General features: G+C 46.2%; 2 protein-coding genes and 1 long non-coding RNA gene across 4 annotated transcripts in view; 2 read left to right on the top strand and 1 right to left on the bottom strand.

Annotated features, from left to right (window-relative positions):
- Window positions 1-20,111, bottom strand: part of RTKN2 (rhotekin 2) — a 128,351-nt gene that overhangs the window by 46,610 nt on the left and 61,630 nt on the right. The window contains exon 1 of one of the 2 annotated variants that reach the window (XM_072040051.1): window positions 2,531-2,668. The exons of the other annotated variant lie outside the window; for it this stretch is intronic. The gene's annotated coding sequence lies outside the window, so the exon portion shown is untranslated. Of the gene's footprint in view, window positions 1-2,530; window positions 2,669-20,111 lie in introns of those variants that run through there. 2 annotated transcript variants of the gene reach the window in all.
- ZNF365 (zinc finger protein 365) lies at window positions 1,996-19,280 on the top strand. The gene is made up of 4 exons (XM_038181631.2): window positions 1,996-2,832; window positions 11,293-11,473; window positions 14,194-14,231; window positions 16,878-19,280. The coding sequence occupies exons 1-4, from the start codon at window positions 2,177-2,179 to the stop codon at window positions 17,122-17,124; spliced, it is 1,122 nt and encodes a 373-aa protein (XP_038037559.2). The 5' UTR covers window positions 1,996-2,176; the 3' UTR covers window positions 17,125-19,280.
- Window positions 2,839-7,560, top strand: LOC110351985 (uncharacterized). The gene is made up of 2 exons (XR_002400243.4): window positions 2,839-4,156; window positions 7,052-7,560. It is a non-coding gene; the product is annotated as an uncharacterized lncRNA (long non-coding RNA).

The raw sequence follows: 20,111 nt of genomic DNA, 5'->3' as shown, positions 1-20,111 counted from the left end.
TGTAAACAAACAAGGGAAAGCAGAGGCTGATGAATGTAGCCAGACTGATAGTTGTGAATCCAGCTCTACGCCACAAGAAAAAGCCCCCGCAAACATTTCAGCATTGTGAGCCTGAAGGGGAAAGTGGCTGCAAATAAAAACAGAACTGACTCACCTATTCTCCTCGTCTAGGATGGGGAAAAAATCGGAAGATAAACAAAATGCGTAACTCTTGAAAAACAAACTGTTTTTTTTTCCAGCCCCCTTCACTAAAGGGGAATGACCAGCCAAACAAAATGTACTTCAACTTTGAAATATGATTTTTAACCTAGTGAGCACCCTCAAAATAGGAAGAGGTCAACTTATAATTTTCCAGCCAGAATCAGCAGCTGTGGGACCAGGCATGGCTAGTACAGATCACTACCTAAAAAAGCTGTATATGCTCAATATTCCCACCTTCCATGCAGCACCGGGCAGGTTGTTACGTGCTAGCTTTATTTAAATAACTTTTATCCCTCTGGAAGACTTATTGAAAAGTGCTTAAAGGGATGTTGAAAGAAAGAGATGCATACAAATAAACTGGGTAAGGCTCCCCCAGCACTTGGCAAAGTTTCCAAGATGACTCATACATTATGGCTGTGTAAATCTGGGCTTGTGTGAGTGATAGCGCTGGGTTCTACCCACTCCACATTTAAATCACAGGGAAGGAAGCTCAGATATGTAATGGCTGATGCACGTCCCCCAGTGCAAAATGCACACTTGCTGATGCATCACAGCAAGATTGTTCCTCATCGAGTACTCAGAAAATGACTGCACCACACATCCAGACGGGAACATCACCTGGCTCCCTCGAAGCCATCAACATTTTCTATCCCCAGGACCATGATATAGTGATAGGACAAGGGGGAACAATTTTAACCTAAAAGAGGGGAGATTCAGAATAGATATTAGGAGAAAATTCTTCACTTCAAGGATGGTGAGGCACTGGCACAGGCTACCCAGAGAAGCCGTGGATGCCCCTGGAGGTGTTCAAGGCCAGGCTGGATGAGGCTTTGGGCAGCCTGGGCTGGTGAGAGGGGTCTCTGCCATGACAAGAGGTTGGAGCTGGACAATTTTTAAGGTCCCTTTCAACCAAAACCATTCTGTGATTCTATGAGGGCTCACATTATTAGCTGTTGGGGAAAATCAGCTCTTCTGGATGTGCATGGGGCCTCAGGTAGCACCCTACAAGGCACAAGGAGAAAAGAAGGGGAAATGGCTGCAGTCAGACAAGGTTAGTACAGGACAAATAACTTGTGCAACAAGTTGCAGCCTGGATGGTAGCCCACACACTTCAGAGATTAGCTGAAGCTCTGAAATGCACTTCAAGTAGCATCCTTTGAGGTGCCATCTGGTGAATCATTTACTGGGAACGTCTTAATCACATTAGAGGCATCTATCAATGCAGTGGATTTTCTCGGTGTTTAGGACTCCTCCTGCACGCTGCACTCAAGGAACAGATAAATCAGCACAGAATTAAACTTTACTGTGGTGTAAAAAAAGTCTGCAGCATATTACCACCATGGCCTGAAGCACTAGATTTTAGCAAAGTGGTATTTCACTACTCCCTCAGACAGGCAGCCACTCCACAGCCTTGCTCCCGTTTTTGGAGATGCCTAAGAAGAGGCACCCACCGGTGGTACAGAGAAGTAAGCCGAGCAGCACACACATCCCCCTGCGGCGGGGCAGCGTGCTGGGGCTGCCTCCCAGGGCAGCTCTTCTCTTCGCTCCGGGCACGGGAAAGCCGCCGGGAAGGCGCTGCCCTGAGTCGGGAGAGCTCGCCGGGGCGGCGTTAGACGCGAAACTCTGCCTGCCTGCCTGCTAAATTGGGCTTCAGAGCGCCGGCTGCACAAAGCGGGTGGGAGACGGCTCCTGGGCGCGGGTCCCTGGGTTCCGAGGGGCTGCCCGGCGGTCTGTCCGTCTGTCTGTCTGCCGGTCCGTCCGCCCGTCGGTGGTCCCGTGCCGCCCCGCCCCTCCCCTCCCCGCCCCGCTCGGCCTGATTTACGGCTGTGCTGCAAACGCCTCCCGCAGCCGCTCCGCTCCCGGCTCCGGCGCCGGCACCGGCCGGGGCAGCGCGGCCGCGGGCGGCCACCTCTCGGCCGGGCCGGTCCCGGTGCCCGAAGTTTCCCAAGCTCGCCCCGCCCCGCCGAGGCGGAGGATGCAGCAGGACGGCGCGGAGCAGGGCGGCTTCCCGTGGCCGGAGCCGCTGCCCGTGGCCGGCCCGGCGCTGCCGTTCCGCTGCCCGCGCTGCGGGGAGCGGGGCCGGTTCGGCAGCCTGGCGGCCCTGCGGGCGCACCTGCAGCACGGCCACGGCGAGCGGCGGGCGCCGGCCGGGGGCCGCCCGCTCCTCCCGCTGCGGGACGCGGCGCCGGGCTCGCCGCCGGAGCCCTGCGGCCGGGGCAGCCCCCCCAGCCGCGGGGCGCCCCTCGCCGCCTTCTGCGACGCCTCCGGAGAGGGGCGGCCGGAGCCGGAGCCGGAGGCGGCCGGGCTGGGTCCCCGCCTCGTCGGTTACCTGCCCGCCGCCGACCCCAAAGCCTCGCTGGAGGCGCACGTCAGGGCGAAGTTCAGCAGGATGGTGGAGGCCGTGGACAAGACGATGGAGAAGCGGCTGGACAGGCTGACCGGGGAGCTGGCCCAGAAGACGGCGGAGCTGCTGGAGGTGCGGGCGGCCTTCGTGCAGCTCTCGCAGAAGAAGCAGGAGGTGCAGCGGCGGGAGCGGGCGCTCAGCAGGCAGGTGGACGTGGCGGTGGAGATGATCGCGGCCTTGAAGCAGCGCCTCAGCGAGTCCGAGGAGGAGCTGCACAGGAAAGAGGAGTAAGTGGACAGCGAGGGCTGCTGGCTTGGCACGGGCCTGCCGCGCTCCTGGGGCAGCGAGAGCCTCTGGGGGAGAAGAGACGGGACGGTGCAGTCACTTGCTGGCTGTAAAAGGGCCTGGAGTCCACCCCTGGGTGGTGACTCCATCTCTAGCCTCTAGTAGCCTCTAGCCTCTACCTGCTCCGTAGCCCCAGCAGGTAGGGCACAGCTCCTCTGAGCAGTGCCTTTGGGGAGCAGCAGCTCTCTGCTCACTTTTACATTTTCTTATGCCTGCACTGCACCCCTGCTTCCATGGGGTAGAGGCAAGTGTAAGCTATCATCAGCAAGTAATCTGATTTACGCTGACATCTCTAATCCCTTAGCTTTTAAAGGAGGCTGGATAAGTGCTGGGGAAAATATGTACCAAAACTGAGCGGTGCCTCTTCCCCGAAATCACCCTGCTGCATGTGGGGGAGCCTGTGCAGGGCGATGGCCTCCTCCTGTGCTGCAGCAAAGCCCCGCTGGACACGGTGCTAAAAGGCCACCCCAAGGAGGTGCTTAGGGCGGACACAGCACTACGAACCTGGGGTCTCTGAGGGGCAATGGGAACCAGTCGCCAGGGTCATTCTGACTAACCCAGCCCATCTAAAAATACGCTCATGATGCATCCATTAAAAATGTAGTGATAGCTGATATATTATTTATACATGAACTACTTAGTTTATTCAGCACTTGCTGAAACCTTTCAGGCTTTTTGGAGCAGCACAACTTATTTTAGAGGAATGCAAATGAAAAGTCTTGGTAATGGAGTGCCTCCAAACCAATTCACAAGCTTACAAAGGGAGATGCTAGTTGCCATGACGCTGATCTTAGAAGAAATAAGGAAGGTGGTGTAGGAGTTCAGTGTAGGAAGTTTGGAGGGCTTTCATCGTTCCTTCCCGCAGTCTAAGGACTAAAAAGAAAAGATGCTGATGGCTCCTCCATCAGTAGGAGTCATCTACAGTGAGACAGTGCAATTGATCCCCAGGAGAGGGGGCAGATATTCAGCACTTCTGATTTCTGAAATATTAGGGCAGCTTCATGGACAAGAAGATTCAAGGACTCAAGATGAAGCTAAAGGTAATAGTGGAACTGAGAGAGAGATTTGAAAGCATGCTGGAAGGAGGCTGTGAAGACATGTAACGCACAGTTTGAAGTAGTTTTGATATTCCCATCTAGCCAAACTCCCCCTATGGGCTCTGTCACAGCGTGATTCAGCCTACTTCTTCTAGAAGAGTATCTGGGCGTGGGAGGAATTGCTCTGTGGAGGTCCTTCTTCCCTCTGCAGCCTAAAGAGAGACCTCAGGTAAGACGTTGTAGGCAAGATGCTGAACTTGGGATATCTAAAATGAGGCACGAATTGTGCCCCACACAAAATCTCTGAGATGTGTGTGGGAGAGGAGTCGTGCAGCACCAGCAGCACCTCATTGTAGTGCCAGCTGGGGCTCATTCGCCCCCTCCCTGCCCTGCATCTGGAGCTAGGGTGAGGCAGGGGGATAGAAGGGAGGGTGCCCTGACCTCTCGGCTCCTTGCGTGGCTGCCTCGGTACAGAGCACTGCCAAGGCACTCTGAGAGGCTATGAGATCAGGCAGGGTGTGTGAACAGGTAGAGTTCACAGAAATACTGATTTTTCTTCTTCTGACAGCTTCTGTATTTCCCATCTTGGGGGATAGCAAGGGATACAGCCACAAACTGTACAGTACGGCATCCTAACTCAAGCATCACTGTATAATTAGGAAATTAAGAAGGAAGGTAGATATAAATAATGCTTTATAAAAGCACGACTGATATCTCTATGGGCAGCTTTTTGAATCTGAGTCTCTAAAAATGTCCAGATGCTTAGTTTTGTGCCAATAGCAGGGAAGCTCTTCATGGTATGTAGCGGTAGAGGGGGGGAAAAGAAAGGATCTTCATGGCTCTGGTAATGACAGTGTCACTTGTTTGGTTTTCTCTTAGAACACTGGTAAATTTTGAGACCTGTCTATATATTCATCCCTCTGTGTGTTCAGAAACTCACTTACTTGGTGTGCTGAAATGACTTTCTCCTTCAAAAAGGAGGATCTCAGCTTTGGCTTTGATTTCTGGAAGAAGTCCAGATGATTAGAAAGCCAAACAAGACTGCTTAATGGAAATTGCAGAAGCAGGAGTTCTCACTGCAGATTGTGAAAAGTCAAAGGCAGCCCTTAGGGACTGCTTTGATACTTGCTGACCTTCAGAAACAAATGCTTTCATCAGTTTCTTTGGACTGTATTTTTTTTTTCCTATGAGCAACCTTGTGAATATGGATAACTTTTTTCCCATAAGTAGTATTGATATTGATCCACTGTAGCTGAAAACTTGTTCCTCTGTCCTCTCTGAAAGAGGAAAAAGAAAACACCTTCCTCCCAAAAACATCTTTGTCACCCTTTTTCAAAGGAAGTAAAGGAAAGCAGTCTGTCTTTGGGTTCTGAATGGTTGTCCCTACTACCAGACATCAGAAATAGGGTGCATGTGAAAACCAGAAAAGAGTTATTACCAATATGCACTTACGGATCTCAGAGACCGAAACAGGGCTACTCGAGATCAGTCTGTGGGTTTAAAAAAGAAATCTTGCAAAGAGGAAAGAAATTCTAGTCCAACTCTTAGATAAGGTCACAAAAACTATTCTTTAGAGGCTCTTCTAGAGAAAAAGTTAGCAACTGATATGGAGTTGAGTTGTGAAGGGTAGGACAGGTGGAGGCACCACACTAACTATAGTAGTGCATAATTAAAGCAGTAATACTCTGCACAGAGAAGTCGTAGAGTAGGTGCTGTTGTGTCACTGAGTCTCATCAAACTTAGAGAGTTGAACAGCCAATGCTTTTTCTTTTTTTTTTTTTTTAATTATTATTATTATCTGGATGTTCTAGAGAAGCAAGCACAGCTACTAAAGACAGGTCCCAGTTTACCAATCTGCCTTAGTTGGACCCTGAACAGTTTTGGTGAATGATGGCCACAGTGTCAAGCCTTCAGCAGAGCTGCTGAGCAAACAAATGATATAATTAGAAAATGTGCCCTGAAAGGGATTATTCAATGTCTGATGAAGGAGAATACAACTCAGTGTGAGCACTGTGATGCTAAAGCTAACGCAGGAGCCTTCCCAAAGGGAATAAGACTGTGTTGAATAAGATAGCAAGAAAAACAATGAAAATAAAACCAGCTATGAACTCTTTCTAGAGGACACCTAGAGGCTTGTTTCTGGAAGTCATGTAAAAACAATGAAATGGCAGAGTTTGATTTTTTTTTATTTTTTTTTTCTTCAGTAGGTCTAAACAAGGTATTTGAAGTTACAGTCTTCAATAGTGACTTAATTTCACTTTGTCTCCTAATTATAGGGCAAGAGCATACATGTAGTACGTTGTCATATCTCTGACAGCAATTTCTTTAACCAATCTATTACATTTGTTTTAAGACTATCTGGTCATGCCTCTGCTCTGGCATAGCCTGCAATAAAAGGGCTATTTCAGAATAGCTATTGTGGTGAGTGGTTATTTTTGCCACTGGCTTCACCTGAAATTTGCAATTATTGGAACTATTTGTTCAAATAACAGCTTGACAATGGGATTAAGAGCTGGCTTTTAAAGATTGCTGCAATTTGTGCTTCTTTAAAACAACAGCTTGCCTTTAAATATGAGAATCACTTGTACAACAAACCAGTTTTGCTTTTGATGACCACAACTAGATGTTGGTTTTCCACCCTTGGTTTCAGGGGGTCCTGCTCCCTCTTCCCCATGTCCTTTCATCTTCCCACTCAAGCCATTGCTCCCCCCTCAGCTGCACTGGTTCAAGTGTAGCAGGACTAGCCCACAAAATGGGGCTGGGAAATGAAGCATTTTAATCCTCACAGTGTCACCCCAGTAAGCTCAGGGCTCAGATCTAGACCACAACCCAGCAAATGGGTGCAGCTGATAGGACAGTAACTTTCTGAGAGGAGGAGGTGTGAACCTCTTAAATCAAATGTGCTGATAGCAGTGTAGGAATGTGAAACCGCAGCCTAATGAGCAACAGATACCAGATTTCAGGCACAGAAGGCAAAGGGATGATGGATCGGGTCAGCAGCCTTAATACTTAATGAATGTTCGTATTTTAAATAGTTTCTTAAGTAAATAGAAACTTGCTTTTGTAGGAACTTCCCCATCATTAGGTAAAATAACAAAATAATTTGTTTCTCTATCCATTTTAGGCAAAGTGCAATTCTGTAAAGGGATTTGATGCTTGGGTGCAGAGTCTGCCCAGAGCCTCATGCCTGTCTCCGCCTACGGAGCAGTTGCAGGTGTCAAAACTGCTGTAAATAGTCCTGGGACCAGCGATATGTATCTGTAGGAGGGCTTGGTTGCAATGTGTGAAACCATTATCCCTTCTTGTCAGTTGTTAAGGAGCTGGAGCTGTCCCAACCTCTGCATCTACTCCGCGTATCACGTGTTTATCTGCTGAAACCCAGCGAACACAAAGGGCATCCGCAGGACCCACATGCCAGCAACTGCCTGGTAAACAAGAACTGCAGCTCACTAGTTCTGCAGCGACCACCCTGTGATCTAGTGGTGAAGGCAAAAGAATAAATTTCACCTAGGCTGCTCTGATTTACGACTTTATTTACCACATCTGACACTGCGTTTGGGAAGAGCTCTTCTCTGTCAGTCTGGCAGCATGGGCACCTCCTGCTCCTCTCAGACACCTCCCTTGTCTGTTTGTCTTTCTCTCTATTTTTTTCCCCCCCGATGCCACAAACTGCTGCCAGTTAAATGTGCACTCTGCTCTCTGGGAAGGAGCAGTCATCCCTTCTTCTAAAAGCTTCTGTCTGATGCAGGTTGCAGCACCCAAGACAGAGCTGCCCCTTCTCCCCGCTGCCCAGTCATAGCCCTTCAACAAACCATTATGCTATACAACGTTTGTTAATATTAGTATTGCCTACAGTAAGCAAACAGGATAAGTCACTCTGCTGCCCATTACAGAAATGTACAGACACCCGAGCTGCACTGAGCGTCATCTAGTTCACGCAGAGGACGCAGTGGCAGGACCTAGTGCTGATGGTGCTACAGCGAGGGCCAGGGTGGTGCTGAACGAGAAGAGGCAGGAGGCTGCAGGCTGATGGAGCAGAGAAGAGTGGGAAAGAAGCCCTTCTGAGAGCAGAGGGGCTCCAGGGGAGCTAAAAGCTCTGCATAACCTTTCCTTAATATAGCAGCAGTGCTCCAGATGTAGAATGATCAGCATAGGGTAGCAGAGACCTCCAAACAGAAAGGGCAGTGCTTCCAGTCTGAGCCAGGCTTTAATAAATGAGTCCTCTTTCAGGTGAGTGCTGTTCTGTAAAGATACCGAGCCCAGCAGGCCTGTGCTGCTGTGCTCTCTGTTATACACCTCCACCAAGAGGGCCCTGTAATACTCGCACGCCCACCTTCCCTCGACTTCATTAGGAGTCATTAGCTGACCTGCTGGAAACATCCATCTTCCGCAGTGTCAGAGCACAAAGTAAAAGATGGAAATCATCGCATAACATTCACCCAAAATTTCGCAGACGCCTGGAGAAATAAATTGCAAGTAAGTAAGATAAGCACAAAATCATCACATCTATTAAAAATAGATACTAGAAATAGGACTGGAGAGAGGGTTATCACTGTAGGTAGAAAACGTCTGTGCACACTACAAGACAATAAAGGCAATTAAATGGGTAAGCAGTGGCTGCAGAGAAGCTGCACAAGTTCTTTGAGCCATTTCCCTGTTGTTCTTTGGGGGGGGAAGAGGGTAAAAATTCTTCTGGGAGCTTCCTTCAGGTAACCAAGGCACAGCAGCGGTGCAGAGCGAGCTCTCTGAGGAAGAGGTTGTGGAGCAAGTAGGCTTATTGGCAATTGCTCCTCGGAGCTTGGTGGTGTTTGGAGAGATTTGAATAAAGTAGAAACAAGTAAAGTACCTGAACTAACAAAAGTGCTGCTTACCAGGACAAGGCATGAAACTGAACCCTAGTGGGTGTCTATATTCTGGCTCCTGTCTTCATAGAAGGAATTTATGGAGTGGTTGTACAGTATCAGCACAAAGGAAAAGTTTTATCTAAAAGTTATTAAAGGCAAATTCCTAGATTGTATCGAGGCATCTGAACAAACAGAGAACGATGGATACATTTCTTCCTTTTTTTTTTTCTTGCTATCCTACAGATAACAAAATGGTACTACTGCTGCTAGTAACAGTTCCTACAAACGGGCTTGTAGGATGCCAAGTTACCTTAGGTAGTCTAGAAAGCAAGAAGAATACTAGGGAATTTATTGCGTCTATGTGCCTGTTCTCCTGAGAGTGATCCAAGCCTTCCAGAAAAAAATCCTGTTTTCCCCCATCTCCCTATGTGCAGCTCACTAACTGTGTGTTTGTAGGAAAGGAAAATTTATGGGTGATATATTCATGCCATGAAGTAGAAGATTAATGAATGCTTTTTAATTACCTTTACTGGCACCATTACAAATATTAGCATTCATGAAACTATCAGCCTTCTAAAAACAAATGCCAGGTCCTTGATGTGATGCTTGTAGCCTCCAGCTACAGCAGAGTACACAACCTGGCTGCGTGGCCATGGCAAGGACGTGCTGGTGGTGTCCCAGGCTGGCCAGTCCCTGCTCTGCCCCAGCACTTCTGCCAGAAGGCTGCGTGCAGCTCACCTTCCTTCCCCAAAGGAGGGATTTAAAGCCAACGTGGTAGGTTTCTGTCCTTTGAGCTTCCTGTCCACTGCAAAAGAGTAAGCTGCGGCAGTGCCATGGGCTTTGTAAATCCAGAGTAGCTTCACCAGGTTAAAGGAGTTAGTGTAAGTGATGTGAGAACAAAGCCCTCAATGTGGGTTTTTAGTGACCTTACTGAGTTTAGATTTGCTTCCTCCTTGGCATCCTTCAGTGGCTTTTTATTACCAAGTCACTCTGAGCAGTCACAGAAACTACAAAGCCTTGCAACAGGGGTTTAACGAATAAGGTTCCTCTCCGTTTCTTCAGCCAGACTTTGTGGGTAAGTTCATATAAACTAACCTTCATGGGTGTGCTCATCCAAGCAGTACGTGCTGGTTTTTAGCTCATTCCTGCCACTAGGATCAGCCATGTAAGCAGCCTACTGATGCACTCTGCTATGGCTTAGAGCAGGCAAATGCAGCTTGAAGTTCAAATGGCAGATTTCCATAGCTGGCCACTTATGTCTAACTTCGTAAGACAAACCCAGCTCACTTAAAATAATTATCTACAGCTATGCTGAGTTAAAACAATCTTTGATGAAACGCAGATGACATTTGGATTTGTTATAAACAAGCAAAGTTTTGAAAGGCCATTACTGCTACAAAATGTTTCCTAATTTCAGCTTAAAACGCTTTTTTCTCAGGCGCTGTGTTTCCACCGAACAATCATGCCCTGTTTCATTTGGCAAGCGTTGGTTCCTCCAACTCCCACACCCTGAGTTTTGTACAGAGCAAAAATTAACTGGCAGAGCAGGAACTGTTTTTCCAGGCATTTAATAACTGGGGAAATCCTGCATGCTCAGATTTGCCATTTTCTGTAATACATAGCTGGCTGTATCCAAACGTTTCCCACCCAGAACTCCTGAAATTAGGCCCAAATAGTGGCTCACTTACCACCCTGAGTATGCAGAGCCCTTCAGAATGAGCTCCGTCTCCATACATAGCTGGGACCTTTCACAGTCAGCAGCACCATTTGTTGCTTCCAATTGTGCTACCAGACAAGAGGCACTGCTAAACTCCTGACCTAAAACTTGGTCTTCCCACGCACTTACTCCATGCTCAAAGATCTCTAAATTCTCCCTTAATCTCCTGCGCTCCCACTAGCTCCAGCTCATAGCGCTGCACTTTGAAGTACTTGCAGGATTGCAGCCAAAACGGAGCTTAATGGCCACAGTAGCTCTCTTAAGTTAGGAACTAGCACAGCAGCTGTTTTAAACTACCACTGCAAGATTATGATGAACCAGGAAGATGATTTGGGGGTTTCATCCACTCCTCTTCATGTTTCAGGACTGATAGGCACATTTATAAATAGGAAAAGAGAAGGTGGATCTGTTTTTGGCTAAGTAGCTATGGCTGTGCCCAGGTACCTCGAGTAGCGAATGGTTTTGCTTAATGTTAACAACGTTTCTGCCCTGGAGTCTGTGGACCAACAGGATCAAGGGACTATTTCCAAGAGCTCTGAGTGTGACAAAAAAATAAAAAAAAATAAAAAAAAACAAAAAAAACCCACTGACCATAAATTTAAATTCAGCATTCAGGGCTCTAGATCTTTAGTGAGTGTCCATAAAAAGATTGAAATCCCTTAATGGAGGGGAAGGACAGTAATTAGCTACATGGGATAGCACCATAAAGAAGAGAAGAAGCATCAGTATTTTTCTGACAGCAGTGAGACCAGGGCTCTCCCCATTATTTACATGTTTCCTCTCTGTGATATTTTTGTCTTACAGAGAAGTTGTTACTTTCAACCACTTCCTCGAAGAAGCGGCAGAAAAAGAATTGCGGGGAAAAGCCAGGCTCCAGCACTTCATTGAGAACCTGCTGCAGCGCGTGGACCTGGCGGAGAGGCAGCTAGAGTATTACCAAAACCAGCAGATTGCCTGCAGCCACATGGATGTCAGCGACCACATGGTAAGCCAGTAAAGTCCTTTCGTTAATTCTCACCCACCACCAGAGGGAAAGTGCTTGACTTTCAGTGTGAGTAGGCTCAGGGGGACGGGCTAATTGCTACTCCAGACAGACCTGGCTTTATAAATGCTTCTGTAGACTTCTGTTTTATTTATGTTTTAAACCACTACTTCTCATATTTGTCATGCCTCACACAGAGTGTGTGTTAAGTAGTAAAAGGTGAGTTTCAAACAATTTTGAGTCTCATTACAGAAACCTGAAAAGTTCTGGGTCTCACTCACATAAATTTTGAGCTTAGAGCTCTTGATCATCACTGTAAAGGGTGGTGTGGAAAACAACCTGCAGTTGTAACCAAATCATAGGGTAAGGAACAAAGGCAGCAGGGAGATGAGGATTCCAGCTTTGTGCCCTTAGAGCTGCGGTCAGGTGCCACTACCTTGGGGATGGGAAGAGCAGTGATGGCTGTAAATGTTGCTGGTACCTGAAGCCACACAAAACAAAGCTGGTGCTTCCTTCCTCCTTTGTGAGGATGCTGCCTCTGGCTGTTCATGGGTCCTGGTGACTGTACAGCAGAAAAAATGACCATGGCAGGACAGCTAACCTGGCAAAGGAGGGGAAGGTAAAAGCAGAGCCAAGGCACTGTGCCTTGTGGTAACCAGACATACCCATTCCTTGCGCTTGTCACGGCTTCCTGCAGAGCCAGCAGTGGGACTTTGACTAACAGGGTCAGACTGGAAGTGATAAACTGGCAATGAAGAGCGGGGTAGGTCTTGCACTGATTTGGGATGTCCAAATGGGTAGCCATACTACCCAGAGAACACTTTCTGGGCACCTCTCAGGTCTGCAGCAGCATGGGAAAGGGTGTAGGAGCAACATGTAGAAGCTCAGTTTATCCCATCTGGACTCCATTTGAGCCAGGCTTTATTTCCTTTTGAACAAAGAAGCAGAAAGGATGAGAGCAGTAATCAAAGGTGGGAAAAGGAGAGCAGAAAATAATGAAATATTTCCCAGATTTTTTTTTCCAGCTTTGGCTATTGCTGGTGTTACCTTTGCTGGAAACAGTTTCCCTTTTGTCATTTACTGACTTGGCAGTTTTCTGGAGATCCCTGAAGACTTTCAGAAAGGATGTGAATCCCTGTAATGGACACAGAAACCTGCTGGCAGGTTTCAGCTTGCTTTCTGTAGTTCCCTATCAGCAGACGTGTAGGAAGAGTGAACGGATTCCCACAGGCCTGTCAGACTAGACTCCACAGACTAGAAACCACTGCTGTCTGAAGAATGCTTTTAAAAATAACTATTTCTTTAAAAGCCCTCATTATTACTACTTAAACTCTCTACAAAGCGTTACACTTATACGGCAAGTTTTATCCATGACTTCTCCAGAACATGTCAGTTTCAGTGAATACCCCATACTGCCTATGCTAATTGCTCATCCTCGTGGAGGTGAGATGAGAGGCATTTGATCATGCACAGCACTAAGGAGGTCTGTAGTGGTAGAAAGCAAAGGTTTCCGTAGCCACGTGGAAGACAAAGACCTATAGGCAAGAACCAAATCAATGTGGACGCGCTGACATGTAGCGTAGGACACCTCCAACAGTGTCTGTGAGAATGCCGAGGGGGGTGTAAAGATGGGTCTCAGTATTAAATCTCCCATGCTCTCGATGTGTTTTCCAGGGTCCCTGGCTCAGCACTGTCCCCTGGGGCAGGCAGCAGTTTTTGAGGCAGCTGCCCTGCTTTCTGAGTGACTTCAGCATTGCTCTAAGGTCACCCATCCAAATACTGACCAGCCTGACCTTCGGGGGGTAATTACAGAAGAGCACGGGATGGCTCAGACTCCCATCCAAGACATATAATGAGCAAAGTCAGGCTGGGCAAAAATCCATCTGCAAAGCACGGACAATACCAGGGACAGAGGGAACACTGGCTTGGCTCAGTGACTTCATTAAACGATATTCAAAGGCTCGGTTCTAGTGACACCGGTGGGAGATCAACACAAAGAAGCCTGTAGGTACCCAGACCGATTTAGGCTGAGCTGGCATCAAATGCCTCCTTTCCTGACCTCCACTACAAGAGGGATGAGACAAAGTGATTCCAAGCTGTCAATCAGGTGGTCATAATAAATGAAGTTGTACAAAGTTCACGCTGCTGGCACCAAGGCTACGTTATTCCTAGCTAGTCTTGAGATTTTGGGTGGGGAGGGAGAACACTGGTGTTCCTGCCCTCCAGCCTTGAGTGCTGCTGGAGGCAGAGACACGAGCTGGTAGTGGAGGTTTTCTAGCTGCTCGTGTAAAGGAAACACATCACTGCAAAATTAAAGGCTCTGAGAGAAAACTAATTTAATATAGCTTGTTCAGGCACTGTCCCTTATTAATTATCTTGAACACAATAATTACTTCTCATTGTACCATATTGTTTAATCTAAAGTGAAGCATCTCTGTTCAACCCACACTTCTTTAGCAATTTACTGTGATTATAATTATGACAAAAATAACGGGGAAAAGTCCAACAACTAACAACAAATTAAAAAAAAAATAAGTTAGAGGAATAACAATCTGAAAACGTTTTTTTTCCTTATTTTTTTTTCATGAACATTTTTCTTGTATTAACAGCAGGTGAGAATGGAAATGTGATTTTGAAGACTGCGTATATTTCATCTCCATACTTTAATTGCTTGGCAATTTAATACTAATATTTACCACCTGTTTCTTTTTTTTTCTTTGCAGTTTACAGACATTTCATTAAATAAGAAACCCAGATGCCTGTATGTATGTCTTTTTATTTTTCTCTTACTTAAAGATGTAACTTGACATGCTTAAATTGCTGCTTTTGCATTTCAAATTGATCCAAAAGCCTGACCAAAAAGTCGGGTTTGGATCAAGTTCCGTACCTTGGTGGGGTCTGTATTTATGGGATGTAATAGAAGAAAAACAGATTTCTGCTAAATCGAGATTTCTGCTCCATCAAAAGATTTCTGCTAAATCAGAAATAAAATGAAATATTCTTTAAAGGAAAACAGAGAATAATTGTATGTAAACTAAATGATTCCTTTCTGATTGACTTTAATACCCTATCGCAGCGCTACAGTTGTTGAATGTCTTTGGTAAATGCAGGTCAAGCTTCAGCTGAAAATATCTTCAGCATTCTGTAGGGAGGAGAGAGACAGCTGTCATTTCCTAACTGACACTAACGCTGTCAACTTAAAAATCACATGTAAGCAAACAAGTGTCTTGAGAAAGTACGGCTGCTAGCAACATCTCTTTTTACTCAGGCAGCTGTTCTGGGAGTAGAACCAACATGGGCTGTTCTGTCAAAGTAAAGTCTTTGGCCTGAGTATAACACAGTTTGGTAAAATCCATTAGTTGCTGACAAACAGTGGGAGTTCAAAGACATATGTAAAATTGTTTAGAGGTTTCTGTTTACCTATTGATACAGTTCTCCTTTAAAAGGCAATGGCAAAACTAGCATTCAGTGGTAGCCTTTATTTGGAATTATCAGACTAAAAATAGCCCAACTTGTGCTACCAAGCAGAGAGGGTAGAGGAGATGCTCAGCGGGGTAGGGAGGGTTTATTTTGCTCTGCCTGCTCTGGGGATGAAGGCAAATCTCAGCCTGATGCAGGGGGAGGTGTCTCTGCCCATGGATGGGCTTTAAGTCCCTGCCAACCCACACGACCCCGTGATTCAAAGTCCAGCACCTCAGAGTCACCTGTATTGAGGAGCTGCCACTCCCCATGGAGCAGCACTGCCCACACCTAGAGCCGGCAGCACTGCATTTCAGCGGGTGATGGGCTGCGTCTTCAGCCACCTTAAAGACCTTCTTCACCCTGACTACTAATTAGGGGCAGAATCTCCTCCATCTCCTCTGCCACAAACTGGTTTAATTTAAATACAGTTCAGCTCTTTTGGGCAATCCCCTCCTGTCATCTTAACCATGACCTGAGCTGGTTTTAACAAAGCTGCCACCGGGTAAAGCCATTCTGTAAGTAAGGCTCAGGTCCTGTGCAGTCAGTTGGCTTTCACTGCCTCATACCAACAAATGCAGAGGCTTTCATGACACCCTGCAGGTCTTTCAAAGAGCAGGCTTCAAACAAGGGCAGATTTGGAGGGAGACATGCGAAGAGGAACACATTTCGCTGGTACCCCATGTGAGTCAAATGGAAGGTCTCTGCAAGTCTGTGAGGAGGAGGGGAACGCACAACCAGGGGAGTATCAGGTAGCTTTAAAACAGTGCAGCATTGATGGCTGTTGCTGTGAACCAGGACCAGCCCGGAGGGTGGCACAGGGAGAACAGTGAGGCTGATGGGAGAGGACTCGTGCTGTGGCACTTGCACAGCTGCAGCTTTTTCCAAAACTGGCCTTATCAATGCACAGTACTGTCCAACGCCCAGGACAAGAGCACGGATAGGTTTTCAGAAACGACGAGCTCTGGAAAATAGCCCTGTGGGAGCCCTTAAGAGACTGACGCACAAGTACACACATCTGTTCCTCACTTCAGTCACAGCATCTGGGCAGACACGAGCTGGTGCCTGACATGCGTTATGCTGCTGTTACTACATGTATCTGCCGTAAAACATTCTGAGATGATGTTAAAAGGTATCCGACTTAGCTAAACTGTGGAACTGCTGTTTCAAAATAAAAATCTTGGAGCAGAGGGCATGGCTCAGCCTGCACAGCACCATGCCGTAACTCCTCCTGAGCTCACCGATTTCATCAAATCCTGCCAGGCCTGAACCATCACACAGAGAACAACAAATTCAGCTCACTTTGCCCTTTAAGATTTTGCTCCCTTCTTCATGCCAATTTCTCTATTCCCCTTTCCTCTTCTCCCTTTCCAAATTGCAGCCTAAAGTGAAGCCAAAGCATCTCGGGTGGCCAGCACAGAGACAGAACCAAGTTTCCTGAGCTACTGGCCACTGGCAGCTGCGGTCCCCTAGCACTTGGCAGAGTCCCAGGCAGTGCTCAGAAAACCAGAAGCCCCCACAGTTCCTGCACCCACTTTCTGCTGTCATTGGGACCATGTGGTCTTCCAAAGACACAGGGACAATTGTTCACTGCAGAAGGTTGCTGTGAATATGTGTATCTTTAAAATCTCTTTAGATTAATAAGTTAACAAGGATATAGACCCGAGCAAGGTGACAGTGCTCTAAAATCAGCAGAATCATATCCTCATTTAAAATGTAGATGAATGTGCATGAAGAGTCCATCAGTAACGTGTAGTTCCTGTAGCAAGGGATGATTTTGGTTATGGAGAAATGTAATTTATATTGCAACTGTTCTTAACTTTCAACCTGGTCCTGTAAAGCAAGGCTATTCTGCCTGCAAAAATATATGGGTTTGGGACATTTGGGGGCAGCTTTCACTTTGCAAGACTGAATAATAATTATTAATAATCACTATTATTAATTTCAGGAGCCGAGGAAGTCAACATGCCTCATACAACATCCCCGACACAAAGCCTCATTCCTTTCAGAAAGGAAGAGTCTTGCTGAAAAAAGCAAAGGAAGAAAAGAACAGTTTGCCGCCGGTCAGATGCTTTTACGAACCTATTGATTGCCCACGAGAAATATGGAGAGCCCAAAAGAAAGGTGACCCAGTCTGCTCTGCCAGGAAAGCGAGCGCAAAATCCAAGATGGGTAAAAAGAGCAAACAGCTATAGGAACGGCTAACAATATAAAAAGTAACACAGGAGCTTGGCTTCAACAGAACAAATACTGAAAGAAGTTAATCATCCCACTTTTTCCTATCCATCTGGCCATGCCAAAACATAACAAATCTAATATATAGAAATGTATACAATATGGAATATTTATATTATTTAGCAACGCCATTCCCTCTTTGGGCGCTATTAGAGAAATGACACTTTATTAAGTTTACACGGAGGGTTTTCTATCTATTTATTTATTTATAGAGCTTATTTTAAACAACTGCAGTTATCTTGCTGGGCAGTACTGTGGCTGTACGTTTAATTATTTTAGTGGCAGCATGTAGCTTGGTAATTTATTTTCCATCTATGCTGTTGCTGAAGTTAAGAAGAATCCATTTAATCGGCACCCAAACAGTCACTCTTCCAGCTTAGGTAGGTGTAAGATGAATGATTGACTGTTACCTGCGCAAGCATACTTGGATGCAAAAAGCCTACTCGAGCTGCTTGAAGGCTGCTATAGCAGCAGATTGCTACCCTGGATTTTCATCAGGAAGCCCACTTGGGCACATCTCCACATTTCATTACCTCCATTAAGTGGCCCAGTCCTGCCAGCAGCCACGGTCCCTGCTGGTGCAAGTTTGGGTTGCTGCAGTGTCTCAAGCACAGCTTGCACACCCCAGCAGCTTTCTCAATGGGCACTGGCCTCTGGTATCACTTGGCAGTGAGGGCAGAGCACGCTGGGCCCCAGGAGGCAGCTCAGCAGCGAGCAGCAGCAGGCAGCCAGCCGCGGGGAGCAGCACGCCGCAGCGCGTGGCGCCCTGAGCAGTGCCTGCCCTTGGGTTGGTCGGGAAAGGCCTAAAAGGGCTGTGATCATAACCCAACCCCTTCAAATCTTCATCTCCGTGAAAAGTCCTTTCAGGGGAGATGGCTCCTCAAATTTCAACTAAAAGCCCAAGAGTAATGAAGACAGATGACCACAGGATGGAAGTACGGGTGTTTACAGTGGTTTGTGCCAATTAAAAGGATCCTTAATTCATCAGAGTATTTATTAAGATGATTTTTCCTTGTGTACAGATTTTTGGTAACCTGAATCCTCATGCCATGTTTACAAATACGAACATCTTGTTGATGTTACTGAAGAGATTTGTTTTCTCAAGCAACAGAAAGAATAGATGAGACACGTCTGCGTAAATTATTTTTAAATGCTCATAACAGATGTAAATTGTTTTTGTGGAAGGTGATTTTTACAGTATGTGTATAAAGATTTGTGAAAAATGTTTTTCATTTTTATAACTATGACTGTAAGCAGAACCGAGTATTAAAAGGCAGTGTATCACTATGATTACTGCTGCAATAAGCACCCGAGTTGCAATATTTTTAAAGCAGAAGAGGACCAGTCAGTCAGATCAGGTAACGACAGGTGTCATACATCTGCCGGTGCACAGAGTCCCCGAAAGTAGCGGAGCAAAGAAAGAATATTATTCCTCACTTTTATTTTAACTAGTGGATGTGGAACTATCAGATATATGTTCAAAGTTTCTCAGCACTGTTTCGATAGGAAGTCACAATGTAAAGTCAGTTCGGGTATTTAGGTTGTACTGACATTTTAGTATTTGTTTACCTCTGTCACAAGGCCATACTTGGCCTTCCACTTGCCATTGTGTGGTGAAGAGGATTTGTCAATTGTGTTGCATGGGTTTTGGTTGGATCATGTGTTACAAGAACTTGCCCAGGAAAACCATATCATAGAAACAACCTTTAGGTTTTTTCCATTTCCCACATCCTACTAACATGAAGAAATGATAATGAAGGTGATCTTTAGAAGGGAAGTAAATACATTAATATGTTCCTTTATCCACTTGACACTGAAAGAATATTTTTATTTTTAAATGCCTATCTACTCTATTAGTCACCAAAGTTAAGTGCAACTACTAGTTCACAGATGAGATGTTTATTTTATTATTTATTGCACCAAAATCTTGACTGTAAGTGGGGGAGGAAGAGAAAAAAAGAGAGTGAAAGATGCTGCATGTTCTTAAACTTTTCAATTTAAGTTACTTGCTGAACAAATGCTGGGTTAGTTAATCAGAGAGAAATTGGATCGGATTGTAACCCCGGATAAAAGTTTTTAGAATATAAACATTCTAATAATAAAGATATATTTCTCAGTTACTGTGTCATTTTACTTTATAAAAATACAGTTAACTTTGTGAAACGTTTCTTACAAAAGCCTACCCAACTGCAGAGAAAAAGACAATGAATAATAGCCCCATTTGGGCTTCTGGTTATTCATCAGTTAAAATGCCACTGATCTTTCAGAGCATTACAAATGAACCCAAGAGACACCTGCAGCATCTTGGCCCCACACAGCTCACACGTTGTGCCACCTGCCCCTCCTACTGGAATGGTGCTTGAAAATAATTCCTAAGGTAAGCCACATGGTCAGACAACCTGCCTGAGTCAGGGGTGGGGAGGGAAAGGGGCAGCCATGGAAAATCATGGGCAGAAGGTCTACTGGGAAACAGGCAGCCTCAGGCATGTTTATGTGATACACTAGCCCATTTATAAAGTGGATGCCTGGTCATCGAGAGGACACAACTGCTGCAAGGTGCATCTCCCAGCCACACGTCACAGCCCACTCAGAGAGGTGCAGCACCTCAGAGAAATGTGTCCAGGCACCAGGCTGGGTAACTGGTGGTAGCCTGGGATGACCAGGAGCCGGTAATGCTGGAACTGAAAAATGTCTGTTTAAAAATATTTTAAAATCTACAATCTGAAAACGTTCTGGCAAAGCTGACCACTCATCTTTGAATTGAACTGAAGCACATTTTGCCTTTAGAGACACTTTGAAGACATCTAGGGGGGTTGTCTGAAGTGCAATGCAGTAGGACCTGGCCGCCTAGTTCACACACATTTTAAAATAACACCTTGTCTAAAACTAAAAACACCTCGGAACAGTACATATGTGGGCTGGGCCCTTACAGGTGACCTTTGCTTAA

This window comes from Anas platyrhynchos, chromosome 6, assembly GCF_047663525.1.
Source record: "Anas platyrhynchos isolate ZD024472 breed Pekin duck chromosome 6, IASCAAS_PekinDuck_T2T, whole genome shotgun sequence".
Taxonomy (NCBI): Eukaryota; Metazoa; Chordata; class Aves; order Anseriformes; family Anatidae; genus Anas; species Anas platyrhynchos.
Note: the sequence above shows the minus strand (reverse complement) of the source record. Positions and strands in the feature narration are given on the sequence as shown.